Genomic DNA, 25,034 nt, shown 5'->3' on the forward strand with positions numbered 1-25,034 from the left:
AGTACTTGTTGATTTATCATAAAGAACATAAGACTTGCTTTTTTTTAATCCAAACTAGGTTGCTAGGATCCAACTTCAGATACAAGAGACACTACAAAGGCAATATTCCCATCATTCTTCAGTACAGGATGCAATTTCTCAGCTGGATTCCGAGCTAATGGACATAACTAAGGTAATAAAAAAGCAAGTTGAATTACTCTAGCAGTCACCTAATATCTACAGATTCCTTGTTTCTTTTGTGTTCTACTCTGTGTTTCATGGGAAAGATTAATCTATCTCCACAAAATAAGATAAGCCATTCTTGGGAGCATGTTGCTGGGCTGACAAATCACTGCTGTGGTATCTTACTCTTAGGAAGAGTTTACTTGCTCTTTGCAGGCCATTTTCTACCAAAAATCTATCAGCCTCACATGGGGCTTTGTTAAAATTCCTGCCATCTATTTTATGGCCTTGTTTCTTGTCTTGGAAAAGTAATTTATGTTTCCTTGTATCTTCAAGCCTCTCCCACTCTGTATTTCTGAGCAATTCCTTTTTCAATTATTCTTGAACATTTCTCCAAATACTGTGAAACACTCTGAGATTTGTCAGTATTTCCAAGATTTTGGAAACCCTAGTTTAGACAACACTAATTATAAAAGAAATATCATTGCAGTATCTCCCTGCCAGCCAAGGGGGGAAAAAGGCACAGATGTTGAAATCTATTTAAATGTATTTACCGTGTCTTCACCATTCTTAATCGGGGGTTATGACAGCTGTATGTCATCATGTCTTTGTATCATGTATTAGGAACTTTGAATAAAATCCTTGATTACTTTTAATTGTCAAAGAGTGCATCACTGTTAATTTCTGACTGCTGACCTCTGGTTGCATGTATAATGATGACATTTTCTCTGACAGCTTTATGGGGAATTTGCTGACCCGTTTAAACTTGCAGAGTGTAAGCTTGCAATAATTCATTGTGCTGGTTATTCAGACCCTATATTGGTGCAGACACTTTGGCAAGATATCATAGAGAAAGGTAAGTGCTCACTTATGGGTATATTAGCATACATTATTTAGTGACTTGGTAGAGGAATGCAAGCTGCTAGTGGCTCTCCTGTATCTAGAGTAGAGGGTGAGTGGAGGGTACGTAGACATGGCAAAGGGTGGTCCTCCAGAGAATGACCTCAGTTTATACTGGAGAGGGCTCTCAGAGAAAAGGATGTGTCATTTTTGTGGTTGTACTTTTTTTTTTTAATGTTTGTTGATTTATTTTGAGAGAGAGGGAGGTGCACGCAAGCTAGGGTGGGGCAGAGAGAGAGGGAGACAGAGAATCTCAAGCAGGCTCCACACAGCTAGCATAGAGTCTGACACAGGGCTCAAACTCAAGAACTGTAAGATCATGATGTGAGCCGAAGTCAAGAGTCAGACTCACAACTGACTGAGCCAGTCAGCAGCCTCTGTGGTTGTACTTCTTAATAAGGGATTCTGAGACACTTTCCCAGAATCCTGTAACGAACGCCCTGGTAAGACAAGAGTATTTCAAACACTAACAGAAACACAGTATCTGCTCATTTTTTTTTTTTTTTTAACGTTTTATTTATTTTTTGAGACAGGGAGAGACAGAGCATGAACAGGGGAGGGTCAGAGAGAGGGAGACACAGAATCTGAAACAGGCTCCAGGCTCCGAGCTGTCAGCACAGAGCCCGACGTGGGGCTCGAACTCACGGACCGTGAGATCATGACCTGAGCCGAAGTCGGCCGCTTAACCGACTGAGCCACCCAGGCGCCCCAGTATCTGCTCATTATATTAGAATCATTTCTAGGGCATTTGTACCTTGAAACAGAATAAAATAGCCAATTTAAACATTTCCCATTAAAAAACAATTTAGGTTTCTAATGGCGTGTCTTTTTCTTGCAGAATTGAATGAAAGTGTGACGTTGAGCTCCCCGGATAGAATGCATGCTCTTAGTCTCAAGGTTGTGCTCCTTGGCAAAATTTATGCTGGCACACCTCGCTTCTTTCCTCTAGGTAAGCAATAACCTTAAGTGCTATCAGAGGTGTTTTGCTTTCTTTTGATGGTTTTCTTCATTGCAGTGGAAATGCAATGTTCTTCAGGGTTGAATTGTTTCTTTGTTGCTGTTTAGCTCAGCAGTTTATTTCTGCCTCTCCAGAAAGACTTCCAAAGATAGCAGAAATTTGTTGATAAATAGATAGGAAACTTTCTTTGTTTGACCTTCCAAGTTTATATATCTATCTGGAAATAGTGCTAACAAACTGTTATGATTATATTGTTGGTAACGCTATGCAAGTTCAAGGAGAAAAGAAAAATGGCTGGTGTTTTTCTGCATGGGCAATCTGTGATTAATTCAACTGCAGTCTATTATACTGAGGACATATTTTTCTTTAAAATAGTAGATAGTTGTGTTAAAAATGCAATTTTGAACCCCTTTCTTATCCAAATATACTGACAATAATTGTTATCTATGTAGTGACTCTTAATTATTAGCCATTTGCCAATGTATAATGTTTTCTTCAACTGTAAATTAACATAAATACACCCATAATGTAGAATGTTAAGCACCTAGTGTTTTTGAAAAATGTTGAGAACCAGGAAAGTGCTCACAACATAACATTAAATTGGGTTTTGTTTTTGTTTTTTGTTTTTAGAGAGAGAGTGCACACGAGCAGGGAGAGGGGCAGAGAGAGAGAGAGAGAGGATCTTAAGTAGGCTTCATGCTCAGTGCCGAGCCCAATGTCTGGCTCGATCCCACAATCCTGGGATCATGACCTGAGCTGATATCAAGAGTCAAACGCTCAACTGACTGAGCCACCCAGACACCCCTAAATTGTTTTTTGTTTGTTTGTTTGTTTTAATGTTTATTTTTGACAGAGAGAGATTGAGAGACAGAGTGTGAGCAGGGGAGGGGCGGAGAGAGAGGGAGACACAGATTCCGAAGCAGGCTCCAGGCTCCAAGCTGTCAGCACAAACCCCAACACGGGGCTCAAATTCATGAGCTGTGAGATCATGACCTGAGCCGAAGTCAGCCGCCCAACTGACTCCGCCTCCCAGGCACCCCTGTTTTTTGTTTGTTTGTTTGTTTTCTTTGTGGGTTTTTGTTTTGTTTTGTTTTGTTTTTTGTTTTTTTAATGTTTTTATTTATTTTTGAGACAGAGAGAGAGCATGAGCAGGGGAGGGGCAGAGAGAGAGGGAGACACAGAATCTGAAGCACATTCCAGGCTCTGAGTGGTCAGCACAGAGCCTGACGCGGGACTCGAACTCACAGACTGTGAAATCATGACCTAAGCTGAAGTCGGATGCTTAACTGACTCAGCCACCCAGGTGCCCCTTTTTTGTTTGTTTTTTTTTTTTAATGAGGATAGAGACTTGTTTATAGACCATCTCTGATTTAGGACCTCTTCCCTGAAGATGTCAAGAAATAAAACCATTATAGTCATGCCATTTTTCTTGTAAGTATAGATTGAAACTGCCATGATATTTCATTAATGAGGAAAATAAAGACAAAATTAAAACTTAACAATTTTAATAATTTTTTTTTTTAATTTTTTTTTCAACTTTTTTTTTTTTTTTTTTTTTTTTTTTTTTTTAATTTATTTTTGGGACAGAGAGAGACAGAGCATGAACGGGGGAGGGGCAGAGAGAGAGGGAGACACAGAATCGGAAACAGGCTCCAGGCTCCGAGCCATCAGCCCAGAGCCTGACGCGGGGCTCGAACTCACGGACCGCGAGATCGTGACCTGGCTGAAGTCGGACGCTTAACCAACTGCGCCACCCAGGCGCCCCAACAATTTTAATAATTTTAAAAAGGCCACGTTATACATAATTTCTTTTGAGGTATTTCTGCTTTGACTTAGATTTCTATTTTTATTTTACTTTTTTTTAATGTTTATTTATTTGAGAGAGAGTGAGCAAGGGAGGTGCAAAGAGAGAGGGAGACAGAATCCCAAGAAGCCTCCACACTGCCAGCACAGAGCCCAATGCAGGGTTTGAACTAGTGAATCATGAGACCGTGACCTGACCAAGAGTCAGACAACCAACTGACAAAGACACCCTGGCACCCACTGACTTGGATTTTTAATTTTTGAGCCCAACGAAGTTTAGGGTAGAAGAGTCCTTTTTCTTTCTTTCTTTCCTTTTTTTTTTTTTTTTTTTTTTGGTCCATCTTTCAATGACAAACTTCTGAGGGCTTCAAACTAGAAGTTTAGGGCTTTTGAATTTTGATTACCTATGCAAAATTTTTGTATGGTAAATACTAGAGGAGACGCAGGTTCAGTGGCAGCCTTTTCGGTGATTCCTCTTGCCCATGGATGTTCACATTGGTCAGTCTCAGATTTTAAGTATCATAAATATGAATGTGAGTGTTATTGTTACAATCTTATGACATGACAAGTAGTAAAAAATGAGAATAAGGCCTACTTTTTAGTATCAGGAATTACCAATTCTATAACAACAACAAAATAGTAATTATGTGAGGTGAAGGACATGTTAACTAACCTTACTGGAGTATACATTTCACAATATGTATGTGTATCACATCACATTGTATACCTTAAACTTACACAATGTAATATGGCAGTTATAGCTCAATAAGCTGAGGGTGGGGAGAGAGTTAACAATTCTAATTTCTGATTTTTTTCCCTCTCCAGATTTTATTGTGCAGTTTTTAGAACAGCAAGTTTGTACTTTGAACTGGGATGTAGGTTTTGTAATACAGACAATGAATGAAATTGGAGTGCCATTACCTAGGCTACTGGAAGTATATGATCACTTGTTCAAGTCACGGGTAAGGAAAATATGAAATAAAATGAAATAATATTTTTTTAATTTAAAAAATTATATTTAATGTTTATCTTTAAGAGAGAGGGAGAAGTAGAGTGCAAGCAAGGGAGGGGCAGAGAGAGAGGGAGACACAGAATCTGAAGCAGGCTCCAGGCTCTGAGCTATCAGCACAGAGCCCAACACAGGGCTTAAACTCACAAACTTGGAGATCATGACCTGAGCTGAAATCGGACGCTTAACTGACTGACCCAACCAGTCAGCCCGAAATAATTTTATTTAAGGTAAATGAACATTTCTGGATAAAAGAGGGAGAGCATTTTTATTTATATCTCATATGATAAAATCGATCAGAAATTTGCTTCATTTGTTGAACATAAATTATCATACTTTAGATTTCTAAAACCGATAATGAGTTGTTTTGCTTTATATTATAAAAATAAAATATTTGATAATATTAGTAAATATAGTTATATTTGCTTTACTCTTGGTGGAATAGGCTAAACCCATAAAGAATTACCATTTAATGGGGCGTCTGGGTGGCTCATTCGGTTAAGCGTCCCACTTTGGCTCAGGTCATGATCTCACAGTTCGGGAGTTTGAGCCCCACATCGGGCTCTGTGCTGATGGCTCAGAGCCTGGAGCCTGCTTCGGATTCTGTTGTCTCCATCTCTTTCTGCCCCTTCCCCATTTGTGCTCTGTCTCTCTCTCTCTGTCAAAAATAAATTAAAAAAAAAATTTTTTTTTTTTAAGTAAATTGTAACCTTTAAAAAAAAAAAGAATTACCATTTACTTTAACAAAACAAAATAACAGTGAATTTATTCCTTATAACTTCATTTAAAATATACCAAACATCTTCCTCACCACCAGAAAAGAAAACTTTTGTTAACTGTGATGGTGATGCCTGGTAACTAGATTTATGGTGATCATTTCTCAGTATAAACAAATAGCGAATCGTTACAATGTACACCTGAAACAAATAGGTGTCAGTTATACCTCAATGTAAATAAAAATCTTTCTTACCACATTGAGCCTTATCAGACTATGTATTTTCTAATTTTTATCCTAAGATAAAAGATCCAAATGAAATCTTGTTGACGTATATATCATTCTTTTATGGTAGCACCATCAAAACGTTTATGCAGTGCTTTACAAGGCTCTTGTATATCTCATTTAAGCCCCACAATGAGCCTACGATGGGAAATGAGCAAGTAGTAGTATCCCCATTTTCTGCTACATCTGACAAGGGCTCAAGTCACATAGCTAGTAACTGGTAAGACTAGAACTAGAATTAAGATTCTTCACTGGTTCACGGGCTCAGTCAGTTGAGTGTGCAACTCTTGGTTTCAGCACGGGCGCCTGGGTGGCTCAGTCAGTCGAGTGTTTCAGCTCAGGTCATGATCCCAGGGTCATCGGGCTCTGTGCTGAGTATAGAGCCTGGTTGAGATTTTCTCTTTCTCTCTCTCTGTTCTCTCCCCACCCCCTCCTCAAATAAAAAAATGAGAAAAACATTTTTTTTTAATTAAAAAGATTCTTTACTGGTTTAGTCTTTTATTTACAGTATCAGACTAAGTGTGCATAGGTGTAAAGTAAAAGTGATGTCACAGCTATCAAGAAGAGAAACATAAATGATTAAAAAATCAGTTGACAAAAAAGAAAAGAAAAATCAGTTGACACAGTTTGCTTTATAACTCATGATGTATATTCTCTTTATAGGATCCATTCTGGAACAGAATGAAGAAGCCACTGCACCTTTTGGATTGCATACATGTGCTATTGGCAAGATATGTTGAGAATCCTAGCCAAGTTTTAAATTGTGAGAGGTAACTATAACCGTTTCAAATGTTTCTAATAGGTATCTGGGCAGCTAACTTGGAGAGAATGAAGGAAGATGTGGAGATTGACTAGTTGAATGATACCAATTAGCATGTATAAAAGGTTAGAGTTTTTACCATTTTTCAAGCCTTGTCCTAAATCCTTTCTATAGGTAAAGTGATATGAGTTATGAATTACTTCTACACTGCTTCTGTTTTGAATTAGTGACTTAGTGTAGTTCAGTTATGTCTTTGTGATATTATTGGTCATTTCAAGGTATATTTGTTTGAAAAGACCAAAAAAATGTAAATAATTTCATGTTAGGAGTCATACTTAATTGCTTCTTTCCCATTATAATAATCTTCCAAAGGAAAATGGTGGCTATGTGGTAATTCACCTATCTCCTGCATTTCTTGTCTGTTTTCATTTATTTATCATTTAGTTAATCCTATAATCCTTGCTCTTTGTGGGACTGTACTAAAATTAGCAGAAGTTGGAGAGAAGTCTTATGGGAGGAAATGTTTCTTGGGAGAAAAAAAAGCAAACTCCCGTGTGAGAAAGGGGAGAGGAAATGTTTCTGAATGTATTGATAGTTGATCAGGTATCTTTTCTTTTACAGGAGAAGATTTACAAATCTGTCCCTGGATGCTATCTGTGGTTATCTGGTTGAGCTTCAGTCTATGAGCTCATCAGTAGCAGTACAAACCATCACAGGAAATTTTAAATCTCTTCAGGCTAAACTCGAACGGCTTCATTAATATTATAATGTATTTTCATCTATGCATTTTGATCTGTAAAATAAAAGCTCAGCTGGGTCCAGATATCAGGTGCTGTAAATCTAAGAACAATTTTAATAGAAATGTGGTTTTAAAAGTGGCTACTATCTACAAACAGTACATTTGCCAGATGAATTATTTTTTACTCCTATTTTGTTTTTTAATAATCAGGTTAAGAAACACCTGAACTAAGATTACCTATGATCTTAACACAAGAATAAAAAATATTTAGAAACTCTTATTTTTAATTTAATGCAGGCAGAAATTTTGAACTTATGCTATTCATTTTCAAGTTAGTCCAAGGATATGGATATCAAAACTTAAATAGGCTAGCTGAGCAGGTCCCATAATACTGGATTCTACAACAATCCTTTTTTTTTTTTTAATGTTTATTTATTTTTGAGAGGGAGAAAGACAGAACATGAGCAGAGGAGGGGCAAAGAGAGAAGGAGACACAGAATCCAAAGCAGGCTCCAGGCTCCAGGCTCTGAGCTGTCAGCACAGAGCCCAGCACAGGGCTCAAATTCACAAACCACGAGATCATGACCTGAGCTGAAGTCGGACGCTTAACCGACTGAGCCACTCAGGCGCCCCTACAACAATCCTAATACAGGCAAATAAACACTGTCTCTTTTTAAAAATTATTTAGGTTTTGGGTTCATCTTTGGAAAGGAAATTTCTTTCCAGCTACTAATTTTGCCACAATTCCTAAAAATTAATACATACCTGGCTGTTTCTTGAGCAGGTGGCAAATGTGTAACAAATGTTCTATGTCCTAAAAACCTACACAGAGAGATACTGTTTTCCTTTAGTGTCTACCTGCCAGTCCTTGAGACTGATTACTGACTCCATTAAAGCAGTGGTTCTCAAAGTATGCACCAAATGGCCACATAAGCATCATCTGGGAATTTGCTCCCTGTTTGATTCCCCCTTCTCCCTCCCCAGTCAATAACCATAATAAATGAGTTTTACCCAAGATACGATATATAAAGCAAAATCGTTAGGAATGTAGTTTTTAGCCTTCAACAAATTGGAATAAACTTAACCAAGTGCCCCAAAGTCATGGCAACAAGGGAGGAGAATAGAGTGGGAATGACCAGGACTAACAAAAAGCAGGAACATGGACTTCTTTCTTTTCACCTTTTATGCTATCAAGAGTAATCACCTTCTGCTTATTGTCACTAAAACATGTCTAACAATTTTTATAGTACATTTTGAAAATATTTTTCTTATACTTTCCCAAGATCATGGGTTGACCTTTTCATATTCTCCTAGAATGTAGTTCCCTTTTTCCCATAATCTTCTAATTCATAATATTTAATGGACTGTCAAAATGTCATACATAGGTACCACTACCTCTCATAATCTTCAGCTTTCAGTTCCTTTAGTTTTTTTAATATGTAAAATTTAAGTTATACACTGTTAATTTTCTAAGCTTAAAATTCTGTCATGTCTACTTAAAATGAAAGTCTTGCTTAAATGTTATTTAGCCATGACTCCAGTCCTGGAAAAAAAAAAATGTATACACACACACGTATATATAATTAGACCATTTACACACAAACACATTAATATCCATGTTAAATATACTCAACTCACAATATTAAAGCTATTATCTTTCAAAAGGAAAGCTAACAGGGCTAAATGGTCCTTAGGAGTCAGAAATCTTAACCCTGTTCCTTTCATCACAGAACACCTTCTGAGGTTTATAAAACTTCCAGCTACTCAGCAGATGTTTTCCATACCCTTGGGAGAGTGAGACCCCTAAGAGACATTAGGTCCTCTCCTTTTTTTTTTTTTTTTTTTTTTTTTTTTTTAAATTTTTTTTCAACGTTTTTTATTTATTTTTGGGACAGAGAGAGACAGAGCATGAACGGGGGAGGGGCAGAGAGAGAGGGAGACACAGAATCTGAAACAGGCTCCAGGCTCCGAGCCATCAGCCCAGAGCCTGACGCGGGGCTCGAACTCACGGACCTCGAGATCGTGACCTGGCTGAAGTCGGACGCTTAACCGACTGCGCCACCCAGGCGCCCCTAGGTCCTCTCCTTTTTAACTGTCTAGAACAGTGTTTCTAAAACTTTTAATTCATAAGAACCACCTGGTGTCCTCAAAAAAATAAATGTTCCACCTGTAATGTGATGCTGATACTGGTGGTCATTGGATCAAACTTGGAATAGCATTGTTCTGGCACATTTATCTACTGTATTAGTGTATTTTGTACTTGGTATGTATTCAACACATTTCTTTATAATGACTATTAAACATATAGACAATGAATAATAACATTGTTTATGAAACAGTGCATTCATTGTAGGCAGTGAGGAGTCACTGAAGATCTTGATTGTGACATATTTGTTTTAGGTAGATCATTTTCATGTGGCAAAATGGTCAGGAAAGAAGAGAAAAATCTATTTTGAGTAACTGCAAGATATGGGATATTGACCCTGAAATGCATGTGATGTATGTCCAACATTTCTTTAGTTATAACATATGTGACTTTCTAGTGACTTGTTCATTGAACACACTTCTCTACCCATCACATGCATTTCCTCCACATTTATGTTTTATGGTTCATTTCATCTCAGGATCACAGATTGCTCATTCTCTTCCTCAGGATACTTCCCGCCCTCTTTTCCTCTTTTTCATGAGAGGAAAAATTATGAAAGTGATACAGTTGTATCAAGAAAATGAAAACCTGGAATATTAAATGTAAAGGTCTTGAAAGGGCACATAATTTTCTTTCATTTTTCTATCAGTTTTTTCATTTAAATTCTCTTAATAATAAAACATCTTTTCCAGAATATTTTTGAGCCTTCTAGTAAATCATTTAAACTCTGCAAACTTTTGTTTTCCTAATAAGCACATTTTCCTCATAAGAAGATTAAAGTAGAAGACTTACTTAAATCTAAAAGTTGGTAAGAACTAATGTAATCTATTTTTATTTAGTTTTGTTCTATACTTCAAATATTAATTTAACAATACTATTATTTTTACTTCTTTTTTATTGCAAATAAACTTTTTTTTAAGGGAGCTCACCCATGTGTAAGTGGGGGAAGTGCAGAGGGAGAGAGAGAAAGAGAATGAATCTCAAGCAGGCTCCATGCCCAGTGTGGAACCCAACTCTGGGCTTGATCCCACAATCCTGGGATCGTGACCTGAGCTGAAATCAAGCGTCAGACGCTCAACAACTGAGCCATCCAGGCACCTCTAAACGTCATTTCTAAACTGCATTGTGATGTGCTTGAAATGAAACATTTGTTTTAAAGCCCTCAGTTACGCTTTTTGCATTTAGGAAGCTCCTATCAGCAGGATGCTAACCCTTTTTAAGATTAATCAGTTTACCATGCAGGAGCTAGGATTATCATATCTCCAGCCCACACCTGAGTTTTTGCTTGTGCGATGAACATTTGTATTTGGTTGACCTCCAAATAAAAAGACATCTATGAAACATGTACAGCTAAAATCACACCTAATGGTAGAAGACCAAAAACTTTCTCCTTGAAGTTGGGAACAAAATATGGGTGTTTCTTTTCCACATTGTGGTTGGAGGTTCTGATCATTGCAACTTGGCAAACAAAAGAAATGTAAAAACGTATAAATTAGAAAAGCAGAAATAAATACATGGACAGGCAATTATATAGAAAATCCTATGGAATATACAGAAAATACTAGAACTACTAACTAGGAAAAAATGGTAGAACTAATAAGTTAGATCACAGGACACAAGGTCAACATACCAATTGCATTTCTATATACTGGCAACAATTAAAAATTTTTAAACACTCCTTTAAAATAGCATTTAAAAAAACAAAAGAAAGAAAAAATACCCCCTCTCTCTGCCTTAAAATAAAATAAGAGGGTCACCTGGCTGGCTCAGTCAAAAGAGCATGCGACCCGATTTCATGGTTATGAGTTTGAGCCCTAGGTTGGGTGAAGAGATCACCAAAAAAAAAAAAAAATTTATATATATATATATATATATATATATATATATATATATATATACACACACATATATATATATACACACACATACACACACACACACACACACACACACAAAATAAGACATTTTGACAAGATATGTGTAAGACCTGTGCAATGGAAACTATAAAACAGTGCTGGAAGAAAGTAAACCCCTAATGAGAAAGATAAAACGTTCATGGGTTGGGAGACTGAACTAATAACACATCAACTGATAGATCCAAAGCAATCCCAACCAGATTTCCAGAAAGCTTTGTAGAAATTGACAAACTGATCCTAAAACTTATATGGGATTGAGAGATTCTAGGATAGCCAAAACAGTTTTGAAAAAGAATAAAATTGGAGGACATATTCCAATGATTTCAGGATTCTATTAAGTTACAGCAAGGTAATGATGTGGCATTTGTGTAAGGATTATACATATGAATCAATAGAACAAAATAAGCATACAGAAATACATGCACACGCTTGTACAGGCAACCAATTGTCAACAAAAGTGCCAAGGTAGTTCAGTGGGGGAAAGAACAGTCTCATGAATGGCACCAAAACAAATATCCACACGGAAACAAAACAAAACCCTCCTTACCTTGTAACATATACAAAAATTAACTTGACATGCATCACAGATGTCAAGTTAACAGGTAAGACTGAAACTTCTGGAAGAAACTAGTAAAAAAAAAAAATGATCTTTGTGATCTTTGATTAGGTATGTTCTTAGGATGCAGAAAACCTGAATCAGAAAAAGTTGATAAATTGAAATTCATCAAAATTTAAGACATCTCTTCAAAAACCACATTAAGAAAATGAAAAGATAACCCACACATTGGGATAAAATATTTGCAAACCACAGATCTGTTAAAGACAGACAGACATTTGATCCGTGAACAACATGGGTTTGAACTGTAGGACTTCACTTTTACACAGATTTTTTTCAATAAATATATCGGAAGATTTGGGGAAATCTGTGACAGTTTGAAAAAATGCACAGATGAACTCCACAACCTAGATATAACCAAAAAAATGAAAAAAAGTATGCTATGAATGCATTAATATATGTAGATACTACTGTTTTAGCATTTACATAAAATGTACACAAATCTATTATAAGAAGTTAAATTTTGCGGTGCTGTCTGGCTCAGTCGGAAGAGCATGTGACTTAAACATTTTTTTTAAGAGAGTGAGTGCAAGTGGGAGAGAGGGGTTGAGGAAGAGAGAGAATTTCAGGCCAGTTCCACGCTCATCCCTGAGCCTGACTCGGGGCTTGATCCCACGAATCATAAGATCATGATCTGAGCAGAAATCAAGAGTCAGACACTCAACCAACTGAGACACCCACTCTCCCTGAGCATGTGACTCTTGATCTCAGGGTCCTGAGTTCAAGCACATATTGGGTGTAGAGATTACTAAAAAAAATAAGTAAACTTAAAAGAAAAAGTTAAAATGTATCAAAACTTACACACACACTTAGACTGTACATGACAAACACCATTTGTAGTCAAGATGTAAACAAATGTAAAAGTGCAGTATTAAATCATAACTGCATAAGATTAGCTGCAGTACAAACTATACTGCTGTAATAATTTAGTAGCTCACCTGTGTCTACTGCAGTGAGCTCAAGTGTTGCAAGTATCTGCTTAAAATGCCAAGTGATACTAATCATCATGCAAGCAATTGTCTCTCCAGTAAATTGCACAATGCAGTAAAAAAGATCTCTTATGGTTCTTGTGCATTTTTCATCATATTTAGGTTATGCGATCCCATAAACCTTGAATAACACCAGGAGACCCATAGGAAATGCCTCCAGTGATGCTGAAAGGGCTCTCGAAGGAAATTCATGATATTACAAGAAAAAGTTGAATTGCTTGTTCTGTGTCATACAGTGAGGTCTGCAACTGTGGTTATGCACCATTTCAAGATAAATTAGTCCAGTGTAAGGACCACTGTAAAAAAAGAAAAGTCATGAAGCCAGCACTGCAGCTACACCAGCAGGCATGAAAACCTTGCATTTTTTGCAAAATACTTTATCTCATTGAAAATGCAGCTTTTATTTGGGTGTGAGATTACTATAAGAAAGGCATACCTTTGGACACATATAATTCAAGAAAAAGTGAAGTCATAGGGTATCTGGGTGGCTCAGTCGGTTAAACATCCCACTCTTGATTTTGGCTCAGGTCATGATCTCACGGTCATGATCTCATGGGATCGAGCCCCTTGTTGGGCTCTGCACTGATGGCACCACGCCTGTTTGGGATTCTCTCTGCCCCTTCCTTGCTCTCTCTCTCTCTCTCTCTCTCTCAATTAGGATGAATAAGTAAAGGTTAAAAAAAAAAGTGAAGTAGGGGCACCTGGGTGACTCAGTCAGTTAAGTGTCTGACTTCAGCTCAAGTCATGATCTTGCGGTTTGTGGGTTTGAGCCTAATTGGGCTCACTGCTGTCAGCATGGAGCCTGCTTCAGATCCTCTGTCCCCATCTCTCTCTGCCCCTCCCCCGCTCATCCCTTCCCCTCTCTCTCTTCTTTCCCTCTCAAAAATAAACATAAAAAATACTCTTTATTTAAAAAAAGTGAAGTCATTATATGACAACTTAGAACAAAAGGAAACAACGACCTAAAGCTGGAGAATTTAACGCCAGCAAAAGATGGTTTGATAATTTTTTTAGCTTGTTTGCTTGCTTGCTTGCTTTCTGAGTGAGACAGCAAGTGGGGGAGGGGCAGAGAGCAAGGGAGACAGAATCCAAAGCAGGCTCCAGGCTCTCAGCTGTCAGCACAGAGCCCGACATGGGTCTCGAACCCACGAGTGGTGAGATCATGACATGAGCTGAAGTCAGATGCTTAACTGAGCTACCCAGGCGCCCCTGGTTTGATAAATCTAGAAAGTGGTTTGGCTTAAATATAAAGGTAGGGGTGCCTGACTGGCTCAGTCAGATGAGCATGTGACTCTTGGTCTTGTAGTTCGAGCCTCAAGTTGGGATTACCTAACTTAAAATAAAACTTAAACATATATAATAAGGGAAGCAGCTTCTGCCAAGCAAGAGGCAGAAGAGTTAACAGATTCCTGCCATTAAAATCATTGAGGAGAAAGGATATCTGCCTGAACAGGTGTTTAGTGTAGACACAAGTTCTTTATTCTGGAAAAAAAATGCCACAAAGAACATTTGTTACTAAGGAAAAGAAGTGAACATTAGGATTTAAGATAGGAATGGATAGGTTAAATTCACTGTTTTGTGCAAATGCAACCAGGTTTATGATCAAGACTACACTCACATATAAAGTTGCTAATCCCTAGACTTGAAGGAAAAAGATAAACACTAGTTGCCAGTCTTTTATTTTATTTTTTTAAGTTTACTTATTTATTTTGAGAGAGAGAGCAGGGCAGGGGCAGAGAGAGAGAGGGAATCCCAAACACAATCCACACTGTCAGTGCAGAGCCTGATATGGGGCCTGAACTCATGAGCCATGAAATCATGACCTGAGCCAAAAATCAAAAGTCAGATGCTTAACTGACTGAGCCACCCATGCGCCTCTCCCAGTCTTTTCATTGTACAACATGAAAGTCTGGACAATAAGAACCCTTTTCCTGGACTGGTTCCATCGATACTTTGTCCCTGAAGTCAGGAAGTACTTTGCCAGTAAGGAACTGCCGTTTAAAGTTCTTTGGATATTGGACAATGCCCCTGGTCACCCAGAACTTCATGAGTTCAACATGGAAGATGTCAAAGTGGTCTACTGTCCCTAATCACAACAACTCTAATTTAGCCTCTAGATTAAGGGGGTCATAAGGACCCTTGAGGCTCATTACACATGGTATTCTATGGAAAGAATTATCAATACTTTGGCAGAGAAACCCAAGAGAACATCATGAAAGTCCGGGAGGATGCCCCCACTGAAGATGTTATTGTTGTTACAGAAAAAGCAGTGGAAGCCATCAAGCCCGAAACAATAAATTCCTGCCAGAGAAAACTGTCCAGATGTTGTGCCTAATTTCACAGGATCTACAACAAAACCAATTAAGAAAATCATGAAAAATATTGGATATGGCAAAAAGGTGGGTGGTGAAAGTTTTCAAGATCTTGGAGAAATTCAAGCGCTAATAGATATCACACCAGAGGAATTAACTGAAAACAACTCGATAGAGTGGAGTGCTTCTGAACCAATGCCAGATTTTGAGGAAGACGTAAAAGAAGCAATGCTAGAAAACAAACTGACATTAAAGAATCAGGCAGGAAGGGTCTGATTATTCAAGACTGCTTTTGACTTCTTTTATGACACGGACCCTTCTAGGATATGGGCACAGAAACTAAAACAAACAGTGGAAGAAGAATCGGTGCCGTACAGAAATATTTTTAGAGAAATGATAAGAGCAAGAAGTCAGACAGAAATTACAAAGTATTTCCATAAAGTTACACAGAGTGTGCCTCCTCTCCCACCTCCCCTTCCACCTCTTCCATTTCTTTTGCCTCTGCCACACCTGTGTCTCTGTGCAAGACCCGTCCCTCCTTCTCCTCCTGCTCAGCCTACTCAACTCAACATGAAGACAAGGATGAAGACGTTGATGACGATCCATTCTCACTTGGCGAATAGCAAATAGTAATCATCCCACACAGCTAATAAACATCTGCAGCATATGTGTGTGTTTTGTGAAGACCTAATAGCTGTGCAGTAAGAACTATGTGAGATGTCTTGTGTCAAGTTATTATCATCATCACCTAAATATTCATTGTGTAGGACATTGTATACAAGATGTGTATGCAAGTGGGTAGCCTTTCCTTACACAGGCGTAAGGTGAGTGATATTTAATATACAATGAATAACGTGGTAATTTTCTTAGTGTTTTATAACTTGGCTTTCAAAAAATTACATTACCATACAGTATGCCTCTGTCTTGTAACTGGTGAAACTGTGTATCTGCCATTCAAGAAGAAGTAAAACAGCTCAATAAATTGGTTAAGGTATTCCCAAAATGATTGTATACTCACAGACCAACACTTATGAATTATTTTTGGACTCAGATATTGTGATCTGTGTTTTTCAATACAATTTTATGGGATGGACAATCCATCATGAACCTGCACGTCCCACGCCCTTGCAGGACATGCCAAGAATGCCCTGATTGCTCTTTGCCCAGGCCATTTTTTTTTAAGTTTATTTATTTTGAGAGAAAGAGAGTACATGGGAGGGGCAGAGAGAGAGAGGGAGAGAAAGAATCTCAAGCAGGATCCGTATTGTTAGCACAGAGCCCGATGCAGGGCTTGAACTCACAATTGTGAGATCACAACCTGAGTGGAAACCAAGAGTCTAATGCTTAACTGACTGAGCCACCCAGGTGCCCCATCCTTTTTTTTTTTTTTTTTTTTTTTTTATTTAGAGACAGAGAGAGCAGGGGAGGGGCAGAGAGAGAGAATCCCAAGAAGTCTCTGTGCTGTCAGCTAAGAGCCTGAAGCAGGGCTTAAGCTCATAAACCATGAGATCATGACCTGGGCTGAAATCAAGAGCTGGACTCTTAACTGACTGAGCTACCCATGTGCCCCTACCCAGGCTATGTCTGAGGGTTGTGTTTGCTGATGTAATGAGTTGGCCTACTTGCCACTCACTATAAAATGGGAAATCTCCCAGCTCAACATTCCTCTCCTATAACACAACACATTTCATCCTTCTAGCTACCTGTACTGCCCTGTGAGAATAGGGAGGTACAGGGAACCTCATGGACATTATACTGACACTCTTGCTTACTGCTTTTGCCTTGAGAAAGTCTCTGACTCCAGGAGTCTTATGGGTTTTTCCAGTATTCATGAAATAGTAACAGAAGAGTTTGTTAGCTTGTATATTGGGTAAAATCCCAGACTCTTCACAGACTGACAAATAACAACTTCTGACGACCACGAATGTTGGTGATGAGGCATTTCTAAGTGTTCCACTAATAACTCAGGAATTTTCTGCCGAGGTGTAGACAGCCACTGCACGTTTTGAAGCACAGGCACGGGTAACTACCACCACCTGTCTGACACCTGTTGTAAAAGTCATCCCATGGGGTGCCTGAGTGGCTCAGTCGGCTAAGTGTCTGGCTTTTGATTTTGGTTTTTGAGTTCAAGCCCCACATTAGGCTCTGTGCTGACAGGATGGAGTCTGCTTGGGATTCTCTCTCCCTCTTTCTCTCTACCCCTTTTCTGCCCAAGCTCACATTCATTCTCTCAAAATAGATAAACTTTTAAAAAATTATAGAAAATAAAAATTAAAAAGTCATCCCAGTTTTAAGATGGCAAAATGGGAAGTGCATCTTAGGATGGATGAAATGTGGTACTTACTATATAGATATTTTTTGTTTATTTATGATCTGTTCTTCAGCATCTTGATAGCAACCTGACTTGGGGTATCTCATTATTAGGGTACTTGATATAATGAATTTTTCAATCTATCCATTTTCTCTTTCACTTTCCTAACAGGTACCCAATTTCATGAAGCTACCTTCCCTTCCCCAACACAGACCAGACTAGATCCTCACAGCTAAAAGCCAATCCAGATAACTCACCCACGTTCACAGTGTTTGTGAGTCATGAAATCTGAAAAATGTTATATTCAGGGCATGTGACTCAATTTAGGTTAATGAGATATGAGGAGAAGTGGTCTTATGGGAAAGAAACATCTTCCTTCTTCTGATGAATCTATCAAAAGAGATGTTCTCCCACTCAGGATAACTCAGTGGTATGCTAAAGCCACTGGTACTGGTTTTAGAGAGCTAATTGTTGCATTTTCAGGAAATTCATGAGCCAGTTGATGTCAGGCTTTAACTTGATATCAGTCATGGTAGAAAAATTTTCTGTACAAAAATTGGCAAATGCCACACATCATGGCTTCTTCCCCACCCACTAAAGCAGGTTAAATATTTACCAGCATACCACTGCCTTAAGTCCTACCGGGTCCAGTCAGTTAGCTGAGATGGGGCAATGTGGGAGGGCAGGCTTGACTGCTTAGGTCCATCTTAGCAGTGTGGAGAACAGCCGCACCCATAGGAGGCCTCGTATTTACAATCTGCCTCAAGGAGCTACATTTCCTGAATGTGTCCTACATTTACTCCACATGATGGAATGAACCTGAGCCTGAAACTGGGAACCCGGAGATTTTAAGGAGATTCTCCTTTGTAGCAGCAGCTACCCCTCCCTCTATTAGGGGCAGCTTGCCATTTTGACCACATGCTTGCATCAGCTGATAACCTTTCAGGGCTATGAGAAGCCTCATCAGAACATCTGGGAAAAAGTGGGGCGCCTGGGTGGCTCAGTTGGTTTAGGCATCCGACACCAGCTCAGGTCATGGTTCATGGGTTTGAGCCCCACTTTGGGCTCTATATGCTGACATCTCGGAGCCTGGAGGCTGCTTCGGATTCTGTCTGTCTCTCCCGCTCTCTCAAAAATAAATAAAACATTAAAAAAAAGAAAGAGAACATCTGAGAAAAAGATACTTCTCACCCTCAGATTAATCAAATAGTTTGTCTTCTTAGTCCCCTTAAAAATTAATAAAGAGGGGCGCCTGGGTGGCTCAGCCGGTTGAGCGTCTGACTTCAGCTCAGGTTATGATCTAGCGGTCTGTGAGTTCGAGCACCACATCAGGCATTGTGCTGACAGCTCAGAGTCTGGAGCTTGCTTCGCATTCTGTGTCTCCCTCTCTCTCTGCCCCTCCCCTGCTCATGCTCTGTCTCTCTCTCTCTCTGTCAAAAATAATTTTTTTTAATTAATAAAGAAAAAAGAAAGAAAACCACCCCCAAAAACCTGAACTCATGATCTTTCTCCACTTTCCTATCAAAATCCTCCTCATCCTTTAAAGGTGAATCTGGGAGCTGATAAATCTCTTTTTTATTTTAGTCAGAATTTTTTGTTTGGATATTAGCTTTTAGTATATGATTTTTATTTTCATTTTATGTATGTATGTATGTATGTATGTATGTATGTATGTATGTAATCTCTGCACCCAGTGTGGGACTCAAACTCATGACCTCAAGACCAAGAGTCACATGCTACTACTGACTGAGTCATCCAGGCACCCCAATGTATGATTTTTAAAAAACTGATTTTAGGGGCCCCTGGGTGGCTCAGTCGGTTAAGCGTCCGACTTCAGCTCAGGTCACAATCTCACGTTCTGTGAGTTCGAGCCCCACATCAGGCTCTGGGCTGATGGCTCAGAGCCTGGAGCTACTTCCCATTCTGTGTCTCCCTCTCTCTCTGCCCCTCCCCCGTTCATGCTCTGTCTCTCTCTGTCTCAAAATAAATAAACGTTAAAAAAAAATTTTTTTTTAAAAACTGATTTTAATTGAAATAACATACAGAATAGTACACAAATCACAGATAAGTTTTCTCCAAGTGAACACACTTGTTTACCACCCAGTGAAGATATAAAACCTTATCTAAAAGCATGTATATTCTTTCCTATGTTCTGTCTTGATGGCCAGGGAATTTAGGCCCAGCCTTACTTTTGGACTTAACTTTTTTTCCTCTGTGTGGGATGTCCTTTCCCTTTTGATGGGTTTTCGGAAAATAGAAAGAAGAACTCCAGTTTTTCTTTAAACAAGAGGAGAATTTAGGACTTGAAATTAAAACGATGCATGTTGCAACAGAACTGTTACACGTCTATAGATAAAGACCAAACAGCAGCTGGGTAAACTATCAAGGGATCCCCGCACAGTCCACCTATCAGGTTACACAGTTGAGGGGCTTGTTCTGAAGTAGAGCCTCAGAAGACAAATCAGAGGCTGAGTCCCCATTACTGAGAGGACATATGGACCCACAGTACTTGCTATGAGAAAGTCTTCTGTCTCTGACAACTCTAACCAATGCCGTGATTCAGTTTAACAGTTTTTGTTGAACTGGAAGACTGTCAAAATGGCTTCTGGACAATTGTCTGTCCAAGTATATGATACGTTAATCTTTCAAGTCAATGGGAAGCATACTTAAAGTATAAAATGGCCGCATGTCAGGTGACAGGGAAAATCCACGATTAGCTATTGCTACTGCAATCCTGCAACTCACCTTGTCACAGTGATTAGTCTATGAATGACACTTAAATAAAGCCTAAACCAATCAATGCTTTTTTTTTTTCTTTCTTTTTTTTAGGACTAGTGATTGACTCAAAGTGGATGCATGACTTAAATTATTCCAATTGAAGTGAAGCACAGGTTGGGGAAATAGATTTTTTTTTCCGGGATGGTGCGGTGTGATAGTGTAAGACCTGAGACATCTGTAGCCTTTTGCTACCGTAGCAGAAATTATATTTTTAAAGAATATTTGGGGAAGTAATTTTATATTCATTAAAGTCATGTTAGTGGAAAGGCTTTAGAGCTGCACTGTACAATACAGGAGCCACTAGCCACATTTGTTGTTTGAATTTAATTAAAATAAAATAAAAAAATCAGTGTCTCAGTTGTACTTAGTTACATTTCAGTACTCACCACATTGTGGCTAACGGCTACCATATTGGACAGGACATAGAACCTTTTCACCATTACAGAAATTTCTTTTTTTTAATGCTTATTTATTTATTATTGAGAGAGAGAGAGAGAGAGAGCACAAGTGGGGGGAGGAATAGAGAGAGGGAGACACAGAATCTCCAGCCTCTGAGCTGTCAGCGTAGAGCCTGACATGGGGTTTAAACCCACAAACCTTCAGGTCATGACCTGAGTTGAAGTCAGACGCTCAAGCAACTGAGCCACCAAGGTGCCCCATCACCATTACAGAAATTTCTACTGGAGAGCACCATTCTACAGAGAATGTCTATAATCTTTCCTGGTTGTTGAAACCATTCCTTAGATTCTGTGGGATACACCAGAATCTCAATAAATTCCTTCTCTTGCTCAAGCTCAGATTTGATGTTATTACCTGCTACCAAAAGGATTTCAGTTGTTATATATCTGTAACTACAAAACACCAAAACTTGGGCTGTGGGAATGCTCAGGCTTATTTTTATTTGACCTTACTCAGATTTTCACACGGTTGTCTATTCCTTCTTAGATTCATCCTTCCTAGGCTTTCATGACACCACTCTCACCCCTCTGACATTCTCGTGAGAATTGATATTGTCCATTCAACTCTTATTTATCATTATAGGTTAAAGGGAGGCAATCCTTAAAAAGTTCAGGTAAGCCTAAAAGAGATACTGATGCTTAGATTACATATTCTATATCTAGAGCACTTCCATTGGGCTTCTGAACCATGTATCTAATTGTTCACTAGTTAGTTCCATCTTGAATTCCAAAGGCACCACAAAATGGAAGTGCTTCAAACTGAACTCTTCCCTGTTTAAGACCTATCTTAAGTATTTCTGACTTCCTCATATCTCAGGTAGAGAAAATGCACTGAGTATACTGCTATCATGGAGTTTATTATTACACTGTAATTTAAGTGTTGACGAGTCTCTTCTGAACTAGGGACATTGTCTTCCCCTCTTTATACCTACCATAGTGTGTGATCCATAATAGGCATTCAATAATATTTTGTTTTAGCAAATTGTAGTCATTTCCATAAATTTTAAGTAATGAATGTGTAGAAAGTCAACCTCAGAATTAAATACCTGTAGGTCTGATGGCCATACAGCAAAATCAGCCACTGCTATCCCATTATTGTCACACCTAAGGTCTAGAAATGGGAACACAGCAGATTGTGGGACTAGGTTAGAATTTCTTAGTTCTCAAATTTTTCTGCTGGAGATTTTTTTTTTTGGTGCTAACTCGAGCAAGATTTATATAAGGTGTTTGTTACTTTAGGTGGACTTGAACCACCTCCGTTCTATAATCTTTGACATAAATGGTGCTGAGTTGCCAGTATCTCCTCTGCCACTTATCCTACACAGAGACGCAGGGATGGCTGTGGTTTCTGAAGTTGTGAGAAGACTTCCTGCTCTGCATCCTTTGTGAAGATAAACCAAACTCACAGCTCTCTGAGAGGGCTGGGTGATTTACTCAATAAAACATACCAAGCCTAGACAAGGGGTAGCAAGCCAAAATGCCTTAAAAGACCAGGCCCATCACCTTATGCAGTCAGCTGCCCAGTAGGAAGCATGAGAAGGACAGTGATTTGTGTATGGCCGTAAATTTAAGAATCCTTCTTGGTGGCCTCATGTAAAAGGCTCAGTGAACAAGCAGTCTGTGATGGTCAGTGGGGTCACATTTGGCCTTCGGTTCCCCAGACTGTAGGCTGAGAATAAGAGAAAATTTGAGGATGAAGTGACTGTCAGTTCAAATACTGCTAAAGCACACATGGAGATGTGAGAGTGTCCACAGGACAGTGGAAGGAGGCCACATCTGACAGAGCAAGGGAGCGAACAGCCTATAGCATTTATAGAGGACAACCATAGAAACCTATTAAGAATATGGTAGGGGGGGTGCCTGGGTGGCTCAGTCAGTTAAGCATCCGACTTAGCTCAGGTCATGATCTCAGGGTTCATGAGTTCAAGCCCCACATCAGGCTCTGTGCTGACAGGTCGGAACCTGGAGCCTGCTTTAGATTCTGTGTCTCCCTCTCTCTCTGCCCTGACCTCACTCACACTCTGTCTCTCTCTCTCAAAAATAAATAAATTTAAAAAAAATTAAAAAAAAAAAAAAGAATATGGTAGGAACCACTGGAAAAACATCCATAATCAATTTTGGGCTGGGATCTGGGACTTATGCCTCTAGAGTTTCAGAGATGGCATGGTGCCCGACACACAGAAGGTAGATGTGCTTAATTCTTTTTTTAAAATTTAAAGTTTATTTATTTAGAGAAAGAAGGAGAGGGAGAGTGAGCAGGGAGGGGCAGAGAGAGAGGGACACAGAATCCCAAGAAGACTCTGCACTGCCAGCACAGAGCTGGATGTGGGGCTCGAACCCATGAAACATGAGATGATGACTTGAGTCGAAATCAAGAGTCAGATAATCGACTGAGCCACTGAGCCATGTTAATGATATAATGTCACCACTCTATTGTGAAATAGATTTTAGCGATTAAACTAAAACAACAACAAAAACCCAGGCCCATGACTTAAAGCAACCATTTAGCTTCTATCCAGTGCTATGGTAGAAGTAGCTATAGTAGAGAGGCAGCTATGTTCAGTTGTTCAGGAACCCTGAATTTTTTTGTTACGGCAAAGTAGATGGAAAAAGAAAGAGGCCTCAGTTCTTTTCACTGCCACAGTAAAGAATTGCAGGCAGCGAAAGGAGAGCAGAACAAAGTTTTATTAAAGTACACTCCAAGGGAGAAGGGGGGCAAGAGACAAAGGGGCTTGGAAACTCCAGGGTGTGGGCTTATATCATTTTTTTTTCTTTTGGGTGGGTCCTAGGGTGGCAACATTTGAGTGGCAGGTCTGAATTATATAATAATTAGCCAACTACTGCATGTCCTTTCCCAAACTGTATTCAAGATACCTGCAAGGGATAGGAAACCACATTATTTCCATTCTGGAGACACAGGTCAAATAAGAACAACCCAGTGTTTTTTGCACAAGTGCAGCTGGGACTACAAATTTCCTTCTTCCTCTGCCAGGATGCTATACCACTGACGGACTACTAGATGGGCGGAACATGGTGCTCCCTGGGTGGTCCTCTGTTGGGGCTCTAGGTCAGGACGTCTAAGGTCCATCCTCCCGTTGCGCATGCCTAGCTTTCTGCCTAAGGCTTCCATCTTGTGTTTCCACCATCTTCTTTGCTTTCAAAAAGCAGAGGTCAAAAGAGAGAGAGTTTAGAAAAGGCACAAATGCCCTTAACTGCCCTGTTCTTAAAATAACACACATCCCTGACACACATATTGGCAAGAAATAGCCACATGGCTGCATCTAGGTACAAAGGGGCCCAGACACATGGTCCTTGTGTGCTGAGGAAAAAGAAGAGACATGCACATTGGTATTCAGTAGCAAATTTCACAGGCATATCAAGGCATTTTCCTAAATAATGAGGGTGTCGTCTAGAAATAAATTCTCATCTCAGATGGTAAGAAAACTAATTCTTTATATGTTACATTGAAAGATATTCCATACTCTGAAATCAAAAAATATTCAACAATATTTTATCTAGTTATTTCATCATTTCATTTTTTGTATACCCCTGAAAAATATCTTGGGGTGCAGTGCAGAGCAATCTTCATTCCAAAAAAGTGGCTTAGTTGCATTGACCCATGGAGATTTGGGGAGTGTTTGTTATAGGAGATATTGTACTCTGGCCAAAATGAAGTTATAGGACTTAGATGGATCTAAGAGAAATATTTAAGCTGTTCTGTGTTAATATTAATTTGGTGTTTGTAGAAAAAGATGTGGATTAGAGGAGAGGGAAGAGCTAGCTCTACATAGGAGATGGTCCATCAAAACAGAGGCAAGAAAGTCTTAAGAAAAAGGATGCCTTTTTATTTTATTTTATTTTTTTAATGAAATTTATTGTCAAATTGGTTTCCATACAACACCCAGTGCTCATCCCAACAGGTGCCCTCCTCAATGCCCATCACCCACTTCCCCCCCCCCCCCCCCCCCATCAACCCTCAGTTTATTCCCAGTTTTTAAGAGTCTTTTATGGTTTGCCTCCCTCCCTCTCTAACTTTTTTTTTTTTCCCTTCGCTTCCCCCATGGTCTTCTGTTAAATTTCTCCGGATCCACCTAAGAGTGAAAACATATGGTATATGTCTTTCTCTGTATGACTTCACTTAGCATAACACTCTCCAGTTCCATCCATGTTGCTACAA

The 25,034-nt window shown here is 39.1% G+C and overlaps 1 protein-coding gene across 1 annotated transcript in view; it reads left to right on the forward strand.

The window, feature by feature from the left end:
- Positions 1-7,420, forward strand: part of NUP155 (nucleoporin 155) — a 71,892-nt gene extending 64,472 nt beyond the window's left edge. The window contains exons 30-35 of the mRNA XM_042951774.1: positions 59-172; positions 898-1,018; positions 1,901-2,011; positions 4,649-4,785; positions 6,496-6,602; positions 7,214-7,420. Of these exons, the coding sequence (XP_042807708.1) occupies positions 59-172; positions 898-1,018; positions 1,901-2,011; positions 4,649-4,785; positions 6,496-6,602; positions 7,214-7,352 (729 nt within the window). The 3' untranslated portion in view covers positions 7,353-7,420. The remainder of the gene's footprint in view (positions 1-58; positions 173-897; positions 1,019-1,900; positions 2,012-4,648; positions 4,786-6,495; positions 6,603-7,213) is intronic.
- The last annotated feature ends 17,614 nt before the right edge of the window (positions 7,421-25,034 follow it).

This window comes from Panthera leo, chromosome A1 (genome assembly GCF_018350215.1).
Source record: "Panthera leo isolate Ple1 chromosome A1, P.leo_Ple1_pat1.1, whole genome shotgun sequence".
NCBI classification, from domain to species: domain Eukaryota; kingdom Metazoa; phylum Chordata; class Mammalia; order Carnivora; family Felidae; genus Panthera; species Panthera leo.